Consider the following 13,380-nt stretch of genomic DNA (forward strand, 5'->3'; position numbering starts at 1 on the left):
TGTACAGTCCTAGAGAAAAAATGGACAAAGTTTATTTTGAAAGTATGAATTGCCTCATGTGCACATTCTTTTTGCTTTAGTTTAAAGAACTGTTACATGAGCAATATCAAGTAAACTGAAGAATTACAAAATAAATCCCAAGTCCATTTTTATTATAGTCACAAGATACTTTTTTAAAAAAGAAATGGAGTTTGTAAGTTACTGCTAATTATTTTCCTGCAGCCCCTCACCCCTGCCCCTGCATAAACCCCTGAAAATGCCAACTCTTGAAAAACAAGTCTTTAAACAGATGCTTGTGAGAAAAGAGGCCATGTAATGTTTATTTATAAAGAATTCTTACTCTACTGCAGAAATGTAACAAACAAAAAAATCCAAAGTACTTAGCAGGTATTTTAGAAAGTTTCCATTACAAAAAAGGGTTTACAGATTTTTTAGTCATATACATGACCTACCACTGTAGCCTGCAGCCTATTATATAATAATTAGGATAAAGGTTACTGTGAACAGATGCATGCACAAATCTAAGCCATTAAGAGTACTACAGCCATAACACTTTCCCACTGCCCCAGAGATTGGTGTCCACAGCATAGCCTGTCAGTTTGATTGGGGAAAGGTCTTGTTCAGAAACTTACAGAACTTAAATTGCTCTGAAATACGTTATATGCCATTGAAAGTTGAACTTTAAATATTCAACGTGGTTAGTGTTTCAGTAGAACATACACCTTGCCAGGTCAGGGTAAATAATAAATTATTATCTATCGGATTAAGGGTGGTGATTCAGGGATTAAAAAGCAACTTTGCAAGATCAATTTCACTGATCTTTATACACTTGTCGACTCCACAGTTTACTCCACATTTTAAATTTCAAGTTCAGCCGCATACTCAACACATGCTACTATTCTGAAGCCCTCTACAACCAATCCCCAAATTCACAGCGAGACCCCCCACTTCAACAACCTAGGAAGGAATTCGGGTTGCTGCCTCCTCTTCTGCATCAGCTCTGTTGGCATTAATTTCTGCTAAAGTTCGACCAAAACGTGTCCATTCATCATTTCGGGGAACCGCAATTTGCTGTGGAGAAATAGTTATATGGGAACATCAGTGGGCGTATGAAAATTAAACTCATCAGCTTGAATCCAAAGGACTGTGAGCAGGAGAAGATTCCCTTGCACTAGACTTTTCATAGTGCAGCACCTGAATGCAACAGGGGTTCTATTGAAGTGTGAGAAACATGGTGAAAAAGGAAAATAAAGGCTGTAGCCTATTAACTGCAGTGGGCTGCAAAATGGTCTTAAGAAATTGTACAAATGAAGGAATTTCTCTGGAACTGGGGTCACACTTCTAATGCAACACTCTTCTGCTAGGTCAGAAATAACCTGTGTAGCAGCACTAAGAACTATCTGCTAATACCAGGATTGGGGAACTGGGTGCGGAAACTGGGCCAAATCTTTATACGCCCCACTTCTTGCAGGCCAATTTGACAAAGCCACCCACCAATCACTTGTCACAATGACATCAAGTGGCCTTTTGCCTTCATGGTTTGAAATCAATGCATGCGGGCAAATGCACAACCACAAAAACTCTCTGCAAAGCCCAAACATCAGCTGACAGTCAGGTCTTGTGAGAAACTTTAAAAGGGCTTCACAAAACCCATCAATCATCCAATAATTGGGTATTCTAATGCCCTTTGGAAAGGGCAGTGCTTGCAAATGCCTTCTGGCTGAGCCAGGTCTTTGCCTGCCCTACACTTGATGTCAGATGTAAGGGGGGGGGTATGGCTTGGCCAAAATAGCTGTGGGGCCCCAATGGGAAACCCTGCAGGGCAAGTCAGAGGTTGTCCACACCTGTGCTAGTGGAAGGACATCTTTGGATCCAAGCCATTGTGCTACTCTGATTCACGAGAGCACCAGCTTGTCCAAACCTTTGCCCTACTGAATATTGCCATCTGGCCCTCCACCAAACAACTGCCTAACCCCAAAGGGAAGTATGGGTGAGCAGCCCTCCCTGGCAATATGGACTGGTGAAAGACGGTTGGGGTGAGGGGTTGAAGTCCCCCCACCCCATAACAAAACTAGACACACCCGGAATTCTTACTACTACATAAAGACTGCATCCATTTAAATAAAAAATATTTGAATTGCTGAAATCTTAACGTCGTATCTTTGTATGCGCAAACTTAAACACACACTGTCATCTGCAGTGAAAGAACTATGGAAACCCGACCCAAATAAGTGCCTTTTATTATTGGACTGAAGTAAAATAATATAAGACATCGTTTTTACTTTGGAAGCACTTGAAAGTTACCTACCTCTCCCACATCGTAAATTATTATTTGTCCTTCTGAATCTCCAACAGCAATCTCACGTCCTGAATTTGTCCATCGCACACGGTTTAGGGCAGGATTACCTTCCACAGTAATGCTTGCTGTTGGCACCTATACCAGTTTTAAAAACATACCATGTTTCAACTGGACTTACAGTATCTTCCGAACTTTCCTAACCTTTATCACAAATATTAATACAGACACTGAAGTGTGCCGGCTGTTCCTTATGCCGAAGGAACAAAATATGAAGGAACATATTCTACCTTTCAAAAGTTTAAAATTTACGTGATGCAGATGTGAGCCCAATAGAAGAGGAATGTTGGTAATGATAGGAATTAGAGCTCCAAGCCTTTAAAGATGACAGCCCCAACCCACTGTGTCCCTCCTTTGGATAAAACCTTGTCTATGTGTGTTGAATATGAAGTACATGGGCAAAAATTACTTTAGTACAGCCAATTGTCACCTATCACATCATACATCAGTTAAATGTGGTGGGTTCCCTGCACAAAACTAATATTTAGCAGTACTTAAAGCACTCAGTGGTAGCATCATGTTTGGGTTTTGTACTGTGCCCAACATAGTTTTGGTGCTACATTATTATGCTGTTGTAAGAGCACTAACAAATCAGTGGGTAGATTCATGAAGTGAGAGGTTTTTCAACCGTCTTATGGTGTCATGATGAGCAATGCACAAAGAACCTGTCTTCACTCAGGAGATAAGATACCTAGGAGTACAATAAATGCAAGAAGCTGATCTTAGCCAGCGTCCTGGTAAGTACAAATAAGAGATGGCACATCGATTTAAGTGCATTCCTTTTCTTGTCATTTACAATGATCTCTGACCTCACAGAATATGGGCCTGCTGTACTCCAAGTGTGGTGGCCAAGGGAAAGGAATCTGCATACACTGGACAGGATTCGCCTAACCCAGTGTTTTTCAACCACTGTTCCGCGGCACACTAGTGTGCCGCGAGATGTTGCCTGGTGTGCCGTGGGAAAAATTGTTTATTTGATTCCTATTCAAGAGAATTATTTTATATTATAATCAATATAGGCACAGACTTAAATTTTTTAACATTTTCTAATGGTGGTGTGCCTCGTGATTTTTTTCATGAAACAAGTGTGCCTTTGCCCCAAAAAGGTTGAAAAACACTGGCCTAACCAGTCTTGTAAAAGGAAGCCATGTGCAAGGATTTCCACTTGCGCAATGGGGCTTCCCCCCTCTTCCTCCCCAAATTGGCTCTTTTGGGGTCAGAGAACCCCAAGAACATCATATTGCTGGTGGGGAGAGAGGGCATTGTTCTGTTTGTGCAAATGGAGCCGTTGTAATTCTACCCACTGTTTTGTTATTTGGGGTAAATAGGATGGGAGGACAAATAACTTAAAAATGTATGTACAAAAGGATGGGCTGCAGTTACTAAAAGATCACAAGTTTGTTTTAAGGCTGGTAAAGTTATTTTCAGCTTTGGAATACCCAATATAATCTTAGCCTACCTCAGTATCATTGTTGAGATTCCACAGGTCAAGCCTTCCCATTCCATCCACGCATGCAAAGAGGGCAGGGTGGGTGGGTGACCACATCACATCGTAAACATAGTCTGAGTTGTCTTCAAATGAGTACAGAGGCTTGTTGTTCTGAAGGGAAAGAAAAACACACAAATTGATGTATTTCATGATTCAGGAAACAAAAGCTCGCAAGGTAAACTAGACAAAAGTATATAAACATCTCTCATCCACATTGCTGGCAACTAATGTAGCAGTGTGATTAATTTTGAACAAAGCAATGAAAAGGTTCGCCAGAGAACCATTTCCCACCAAAAAAAAAAAAAAATGTGGCCAAGTAAAATGAAAACCACCTCAGTTTCACCTCTGCAAATATTGCCCTCAGGTAGAAAGAACGTAGTCTAACATAGGACTTTAAAACCTTCAATTGTATTTTATTTGGCGATACCATTTGATAGAGATAAAGCAGACTGGATCCACTTCTAAGCAACCTCAGATTTCCGTGAAGCTAGCATCTATCAGTGTTACAAAGATTGTAATTCTCAAATGCTAGGGCCTAACTGCAACTTAGGGCTGATGATAGGATTATATGAACTGTGTGCTTCTGAAACCGCAATGTAATATAATTTAGTATTTCTTTGCTTTGCACATTTTCATCTATGGCAAGAAATATATATATATATATATATATATATATATATATATATATATATATATATATATATATATATATAGCACAGTATTTGATGATCAGAAATATGACATGCCGAAGTTCAGTAGAGCCAAGCTCTTTTTTAAAAAAAGGATGAATGAATTTATGTCTACATGCATTACAGGAGAGATACTGAAAACAGGTATTCCTATCATCATTGTCAACAGAACTAATGTGGTCCCACATTGCTATTTACAAGATGTTTGCCTATATAGGCCAACAGATGGGACTGTGGCTTACATTGTTTCCTCAATAAATTGAGACAATTAGATATCTCAAGTTCAGATACCTTAGTAGTCCAAAGCTTTACAGTCCAGTCAAAAGAAGAAGTGACGAAAAGATGGGAAAAGTCTACAGGTCCAACCGCTGCATGGCAATTGATCCCTGTGATAGGTCCTTGGTGACCTTCAAACATCTCACTGATTCCAGCTTTGCTGTTGCAAGAGACACACACACAGAAATGAATTTTCTTACGAACAAGAACAACAAAATCGTAAGTAATTTGAGATACATTTTTAAAATAATAGGGCTAGGAACTTAATAAACATATGCTTGCTCAATAGATGTTTGCCTCTTCAAAATCAATATAGTGGAACCTCGGCTTTCAAGCGTCTTGGAAGTTGAACATTTTGGCTTTTGAACACCAAAAACCCAGAAGTAACTGCTTTGTTTTTCGAACAATTTTCGGAAGCTGAATGTGCCACGCGGCTTCCATTTTGAGTTTCCCTATTGTGTTGAGGCTTCTGCTTTCAGTTTTCGAACATTTCAGAAGCCGAATGGTCTTCCGGAACGGATTGCGTTCGAAAACCGAGGTTCCACTGTACACTGCTAATAGTCATAAGAACACAGGAAGAGCACAAGAGCATTCTCCCTTCATGTGGCTTCCAGCAACTGGCCTTCAGAAGGACGCTGCCTTCAACTGTGAAGGCAGCGCGCAGCCATCATGCTCAGTAGTCACTGACAGCCTTCTCCATGAATATGCCTAATTCCCTTTTAAAGCCATTCTAGTTGGTGGCCATCACTGCCCTCTGCGGGAGAGAGATCTAAAGCTTAACTACGCACGGTGTGAAGAACTTTCTTTTATCTATCCCAAATCTTCCAACGTTCAGCTTCATTGAATGCCCACATGGTCTAATGCTATGACAGAGGCAGAAAAACCATTGTCTCTGTGCCCTGCACTTTCTCTGTGCCCTGCAGAATTTCAAAAACTTCTTTCATGTCAGCTCTGGCTGCCTTTTCTCTAAATAAAAAAACCCCAAAGGCTGCAATTTTTCCTCGTAGCCGAGTTGCAGAAGTGCCCCTGAATATAGCTACGCACCTCAGATTTTAAAAATCACATATTGAATAAACCTTGGCGAAATATCCCACCTCAAGATACAAAATAGTGCTTAAGAAGTGCTATTCCATCTGATTAATTCTCTCACAGAAAGTAAATATTTGGGCCACAAAAATGAAGATGTTGTGCACAAAACTTTCAGAAATATGCACATGTTCCTGGGTCAATTTTCAGTCTGAAACCAGGGCATTCCCAATAGTATCAATATTGATTAAATGGAAGAACCACCAATTTTGGTTAGCTTTAACCCAAAGTGCTATAAAGGAAGGGCTGGTGTGTGTCTGAGCTGAGACTGGGGCCTCAATTTCATTTAAGAAAGCAATTGATAAGATACAGCCAGACAATTTCAAAACAGATTGAACAGCAGGAGACATGCTACCCAATTTAAGATTGGTGCGTGATACTACTGTACAATTATCTACAGAAGTGAGGGTCTGGGATGTTGCGCCATGATTCAAATGACCAGAATGATGGCTAAACTTCATCTCCCATTACATAATTCTAAAGCCATTTAATCCAGAATAAGGGAAATATTTATGCCAATAAGAGGCTTTCTGGAACGTGAAAGAATACTCTGCATTGTTTATACATTTCATTTTAAAGCACAGTTGCCCATATAACTGTTTGAGGAACTCCCTCAAACCTGCTTTATCTTACAGAACATAATAAGGGTCGTCCTCCTTTAAAAACAGGGGTCCCAGTTTCTATTCACCTGCCATGGCGACATGCTGTGTACACAGAGCCTTCCTCACTTCCAACGACAAAGTTGTTGACATCACCAACAGGGAAAGACATACAAGTGACAGCTACAGCCTTGGATTGCTTATGAACTAGCTCCATGCTATCCTGGGGAGAAAAATATCACATACAAATCTTTCCAGTTTGCTGAGAACTTTCTGCCAAGAATCAAGTAGGATTACTGATACTAGTTTCCAAAGAAACATTCTTTGAATCTTGTTGCATTCTTATTCTCACGTTTAAAGCATTTGATACAATAAAAATGCATGAACTGCATAAAAACAGGGCATGGTCCTGTTTTCTCAGAATGTCCTGGAGGACCTAAGATCTACACTTAGAATCATGGAGTTGGAAGGGATCCTGAGGGTCATCTATTCTAGTCCAACCCCCTGCAATGCAGGAATCCTGCCCATCCCTGGCTTAACATGTGAATTATGTAAATTGTGCCCTTTCCACATGGCTACCTATGCTATAAATTTTATCCCACTTTCCCAAGGAGTCCAGTGCAGCATGCATGGATCTGATCCTCATAGCTGACCTGTAAGATACCATGAAATTATTGTTTGCAATTGAGAAGTCAAGCATTTGACTCAGCAAAACAGGCCGGAGGGGTGTCATGAGGCATGCGAGGCACATGGATCACATAGAAGCAGCGTTTGATTATTTTACCTGTGGCTGTGAAAGCATATCCAGACTCCACGAGCAGATTTTTCCATCAGTCGAGATGCTGATAAGGTTATGGGCATTCTGAGTCCCCACCACATTCACACAATACACAGGATGCTAAAGCAGAAGTGTGAAACGTAGGTTAGCAATGCTTGTCGGGGTAATTTACAGACAACTTAGTGCAAGTGCAAAATTTAGCTTTTAAAATGACATTTATGTTGAGAAGATAGGCAAGACTAACCGGGTACCTAAGCTGACTGTTTTCCACAGATGCTCCCCAACAGGGGTTTGAGTTTTGTGTGCAAGGTGCCTAGCCCTTTTGTAGCATTACAAATTTAGCTGAAAGCACAAACGGTGCTGTCAAGAGTTTATTTCTGAACTATGCCATTTATTGGGGCAGCGGGACGGAGGGAAGAGTAGCAAACAAAAGCTGTGATGAAGAAGGGACTGAGCATTGGTTAAAATGCAACTAAAGGAGATGGGGACATTGAGATGAGTTGCTACAAGTCCTTTAAAAGTATTATATACTTTATCAATGGTCACAAAGCACAGAGCATAGCTAAGTGAGCTGCTTGGTCAGATAGGCTGTGTTGAAAGCATAATTAGTAACTTTCATAGCTTGATGTTTTGCTAGTAGAACTAATATGCCTCTGAATATGGATGTGGGTACGAATGGACAGTTACAGATACGTCATGTCTAATACTGATAAATGTAGAGAGCATTTGGAAGCTGGAGAAAGCAAACGTGGATAAGATGGGAATACTTTAGGGCTGAGCAATATTAAGTGGTGGGTTGCCTCTGGGGGAGAAAGGGTAGCTGAATTTGTATCTGATTATCTGAAGAATTTAATAAAAACAAGCACATGAAGACCTAACTTTTTTTTTAAAAAAAGGTTTCTAATATAAGAGCATGCTGTAGAATTTTTTTTAACGTAGAATGCTGTAAAAAATGAATGCCTATTGTTTGCAGCATTCAAAGCATAGTAACAGATTATCACTACTCATCCTACATTAATGGGTTAATTTGAGAATAAGGAAGTAATTGGGGGGGGGGGATGATATTCCACTCCCTACCGTGTGAGCGGCAGCTGAAAGGGGAGTTCTCTGAACTGGTGTTCGCTTATTGCTGCGATTATCCCATAGCACAATTTGTCCTGAGTATGTGCCACCAACCACCAAATTTGGATGAAATTTTGCAAATGTAGCCGACATCACAGCTGACTGTAAGGGCAAAAAAGAAAAAAAGTAAAAGTAAATGCTTTTTCTATATTTCAATTGTTGCTGAAACCTTTAGACTGTTACAGTATCACATTATATTTTAGCAATGGTTTGTGAAGTTTCAGCATTGTGAGATTCTGAAAAACACAATAGCAAATTAGACTAGTACATTTTAAACTTTCCACCAACCCATTTTATAAGTGGATCTCAGTTTTTCCGCATGAAAACATGTGTTTTAACTTATCTTGCTTTAAATCTTCAGGGTACGAACATTTTTATTCACATGTCTCGTCACACATTTTAACACCACAATTCTTAAAACATCTCCTTGTATTTGACACACAAAAGAAGCTTCCTTTTATGCAATCAGAATAAGAAATACAGAACTGCAACACACTTAAATAATCCAAATGGTGTTAGAAAGGCTGCTTGCTATAGACGAACCTTTAAAAAGGATTAATGGATCCCTCAGATGTTGACATGTATTTGCAAACACAAGCGGTTTAAAGTTCATGCCTGCCCAATGAAATCATTATGCTGACAAGTAGAAGAAGGCTCATGTCCACATTCATTAACATAAAATTCTTAGTCTGGCAAGACAGGAACTCACATCATACCTGGCAATGAAAGACATACTCTGGAGTTGTTTTTTTGTATTTCATGTTCCACACAAGGGCCACCCCATCAGGTTCATGAGGGGCATCTTCATTGTTGTTGTAAGAGGCTACCAGCAACTCTGGATACTGGATTCAAAAAGTAATTGAGAACAAAAGGGAAGATTGTTGCTTACAGAGGTAAGATCAGCCAACTTAAATTATCATATGATTTAAAATTAAGCTACTAAGGTCAACCTTGTTAATTAGACAGCTACAGCTAGAATAACAATTTCAAAATTAAACCAACAATTCAGAACCAGTAGACACAGAAGATTTGTCTTCCATTTTGATATATGCAGACTGCTCAGTTTTGCAACTCACACACTTCTATGTTGTTCCTTTGCAATGCCTTCTGCACATTATACTTTCCTTTCTTTTTGCGCAATGAATTAAGCAACTGTGCATTAAATTAATACGATGACACTGCAACTGCAGGTAAATGAGAATAATGTCTGCTAAAGGGTTTCTAGAAGAAAGGTTTTTAATGAAGTGTTATTGTTACCTGAGATGACCAGTCCAAACAACTAACAACACGATGCTTTGACCAACGCTCATCAAAAAACTGTCTGTTTAGGGACAGTTTAGCACCTGCCTGAATTTCTCTGCAAGAACAATTGAAGAGGGCGGACTTAGGATCACTTTCAGTAAGATTAAAACAAACCTAGCAACACGTTTGTAAGATTCCCATATTACCCTTCTTTCTCTTCCAGGTCTCGCCCACTGTAGTCAAAGAAAATGTTAATTTGCTCAGAAAGAGCTCTTTCCACAATTCTTGTTGATTGGTCGAAGAAGCTCAAAAATTCTTCAGAATGCAGAATTTGTTGCTTTTCCTCTTCTGTCAGTTCATGAGGGGCAACTGGGGGAAACAGATTTGGAGCTTTATTTTTAGATAGCAGACTACAAATAAAATCATTCTTATCTTTAAAATAAGAGTGTATGTTCATATTTTAAAAACAATTATTTAAGTCCTGTACATTTAAAAAAAATCTTCACACATTGTATTTATATTATTATATAAACCTTCTTTATAATTCTGCACCTATTAAAGAGACACACAAAGTTGAACAGTAGTTTAAATGTGTTATGATACATTTGTACCTTCCTCCTCCTCCTCTTTTTTCAATGTTTTTTCTTCTTCAGGCTCAACTGGTGGTTTTTGTACCACTGCATCATCTTCATCTTCTTCATCTGAAAAGAGCAAGGTTGTCACATTCTGACCACTGTGCGATGCTATGTCAGGCAAAACAGTTTTGTGTATATATTATATATTCTACCTAAAGCAGCTTTTTTGCTAGAATGCAATAGTTTAAGTCAGGAATTGCACTTGTTAAAGGAGGTGACAGTAAGCTGGACATACCACAATTTTCACAACAAATTCACAAAACGTAAGCCTGTGCAATCTACAGTAAAACCTCCAAGAAACTATTCAGAGATTCCAATTTTGAATTCCTAACCTCTACCCAGCATTTGTCATTCGAGACAGCATATGCAACCACAGTTTTATGTAACGTGCTGACATATTAATGCTGCTGAATAAAGAAATCAAGTGTCTTAAATAGCCCACAGAGTCGCTGCTTCCTTATGATATGGAACCATCAGTGTCTCATGGTTTTTTCATACAGGAAAGATGGCTTGCATTAGTTTTCAGGATGCTAGTCAGAGAAGCAAATTTTCCTAAAGATAATAGCACAGACAGATTACATTTTCTTTTCTGTCATTCCAAATGCAAGCCTCATTATCCTTATCATGTTTGCCAATGAAAATTTAAAAAAGCAAAATGTGTTGTTCCTTAATTGCAACAAATAACGTGCTGCTGATGTTCTGGAATACTGAGAAGGCTTCTTTTCTTTTTTTGCATTACTAGGTTTTCACCTTTGAATTAGGACACCCTAAAACACAACTTTTTAAAAATTGCAAGTGTTACAGCATATACATTGCCTGCCTTTTCTTTCTCTGTTTTCAGGGGTAAGTTTCTCAAAAGACTCCCCACCCCCCTTTTTTGGGTTAAACAACTATGTCATCTGTCTGCAAGAGAAAGGCAGCAGGAGCCTGCAGCACGCCTCGTCACAAGTAATGAGGCAGGATTCAACAGGGACGTGTTTGTTGCAGCCATCCCTGTGACCCATGTTCAAAGTCACCTATGGGGGATAAAAAAAAACTAAGACTGGTCAAGAGATGGGAACCAGCTGCCAAGCTCTGGTCCCAGCAGCCAGGCCAGCTGACTAGACAGCAGCAACCAGATGGTACTGCTGGGATTGTCTCTCCCTGCTCTGAGGTGGCAATGGGATGGCACAGCATTTTTCTGCCTGACTGCTCCCAATCATGTTTTTTCTCCAATGGCAAGCCTGTGCAATTACTAGCTCTCCAGGAGGTCTACAGACAAGCCTTTACCCTGCAAACAAAAATACAGCTTGTAGGGCCTACCAGCTGCCAAACCACACACATAGTGATAGGCTGAAGCAAGATCTAGGAGGGGGGGGGGAAATCTTCCCAACTCCATAGTTTAGGCAATAAAAATATATCCATACCTGAAGGAACAAATACTTTAAATGACACTATATAATACACAATAATACAAACTCCAACTTAATCAAAATGATAATGACGTATGCCAATCCCACATTATATGAAATTGAGCGATTTTTACGTTCTGACAAGTTTACAGAACTAGGATAAATGGCATGAATGATTTCAATATATGCTCATACTTCTGAACCAAATGGTGAAGGTTAAAATCTTTCCTTTCAAGGGCCTCAATCAGCCACAAAGGAAAACAGTAATCACTGTCTTTTCAGCCAGCCCAACCGCATTTGTCAGCCCTTTCTCCGTCAATGCAGCCAGAGCAATCAACCTGCCAAACATTCAGAATGGAAAAACAATCTGAAAATACAGGGTATAATGCACCTGCCAGTGAAAATGGCCATTTCAAGAAAAGCTAGTGATCTCAGTGACCCTGCTGAGGAGGCGGTGGTGCAAAGGGGAAAGAACGCGTAAAAGAATTCTTAGTGATCTCCACTCTCTTGCACATTGACATTTCCTTACAAAGCATGCCAATTACAGCTTTTGTGCTACTTAAAAAAAATGAAAGCTTTTCTGGGCAAAATAATCACACAGAGAAACAGAAAGACACTGCTCCTTTTAAGATGAATTTGTACATACAATGGACTATTAATCAGAAAACTGGATAACTGAGCGATTCTATGCTGTGTGCCTCAAACAAGATTTCTCCCCAAGCATTGGTGTAGGGAAAATTGATAAATGCTTAATTTTCATTTAATAGATGAAGCACTGCAAATAGCAAATTACAAGACAATGATTGGATTAAATAATTTGGTTGAATTAAGCGGGGATTTTTTCCTTTGCATGCAGACTTGCTGCAGCAAACAATGCCACTGAGACTACAAAGCATGCATTCCCCCCCACCCTTTCTAAGTTGTTTCAAGCTTTAATGCCATAAAACTAAAAATTAAACTCCAGCCTCCCAGCTTTGTCATAGCACTCTGATTCTAAGTACCATTTTCAGTGACAGAAGTCAAATCCTTGTTAAATGCAAATGGTCAGCCCTTTAGTGCCTAAATGACCTCATCCTTTACAAATATTACAGAGAAGAGATCTTGTCGCCAGTTGCCCCTCCCTTTTCACATTTTCAGCGTAGATGGCACATATTATGCAAACAAGATCCAAATTCATTCTCACGTAATACTCCACATTTGCTGTCAGTCTCTAGGAATTACTATTGCTGCATTCCAGCGCTAGATATGTTATAACAGCAATTACTTAAATATACATTAGATGCACTGGAGCAGTTTCTCATCTCCAGTTAAGACACCGTATTTTTAGATGTACGTATGTGCCACCATATAGATGACAGGGAACTTTCACCCTATTATGGTCACATTAGATTACTTAATAGCATACTGGCAGTGGAATCAAACCAACCACAGTGTAGCCAGAAGACAGTTTTCCCTTAACCTAGTTTTTATTAACAATCATACCAAACAAAATAGAAACAGAAATATTACTTCACTTCAATCTGCTATCTACATACAACTCATTCCGTAATTCCACCATTGCAGCGTAAAAGGTTTGATTTTAATTATTCCTTCTGCTGGTCTACAATTTTTAGCTGACTTTAACATCTAGTAACGAATTTCTGGTTGCCATGAATGCCCTCCCCAACTTGGGGATAAAACTCTCCCTGTCATTGTACTAAGCCTCAGGCCCTTGGAA

General features: G+C 39.5%; 1 protein-coding gene across 5 annotated transcripts in view; it reads right to left on the bottom strand.

The window, feature by feature from the left end:
• Positions 1–293: 293 nt before the first annotated feature.
• Positions 294–13,380, bottom strand: part of DYNC1I2 (dynein cytoplasmic 1 intermediate chain 2) — a 36,647-nt gene continuing 23,560 nt past the window's right edge. For all 5 annotated transcript variants that reach the window (XM_033168196.1, XM_033168181.1, XM_033168189.1 and 2 more), the window contains 11 exons: positions 10,249–10,338; positions 9,844–10,006; positions 9,653–9,752; positions 9,112–9,237; positions 8,351–8,497; positions 7,280–7,393; positions 6,585–6,718; positions 4,826–4,970; positions 3,816–3,956; positions 2,309–2,434; positions 294–1,071 (listed from right to left, as the gene is read on the bottom strand). In XM_033168196.1, coding sequence (XP_033024087.1) covers positions 958–1,071; positions 2,309–2,434; positions 3,816–3,956; positions 4,826–4,970; positions 6,585–6,718; positions 7,280–7,393; positions 8,351–8,497; positions 9,112–9,237; positions 9,653–9,752; positions 9,844–10,006; positions 10,249–10,338 — 1,400 coding nt within the window. In that variant the 3' untranslated portion in view covers positions 294–957. The remainder of the gene's footprint in view (positions 1,072–2,308; positions 2,435–3,815; positions 3,957–4,825; positions 4,971–6,584; positions 6,719–7,279; positions 7,394–8,350; positions 8,498–9,111; positions 9,238–9,652; positions 9,753–9,843; positions 10,007–10,248; positions 10,339–13,380) is intronic.

Source organism: Lacerta agilis, chromosome 1 (genome assembly GCF_009819535.1).
Source record: "Lacerta agilis isolate rLacAgi1 chromosome 1, rLacAgi1.pri, whole genome shotgun sequence".
In the NCBI taxonomy this organism is placed as follows: domain Eukaryota; kingdom Metazoa; phylum Chordata; class Lepidosauria; order Squamata; family Lacertidae; genus Lacerta; species Lacerta agilis.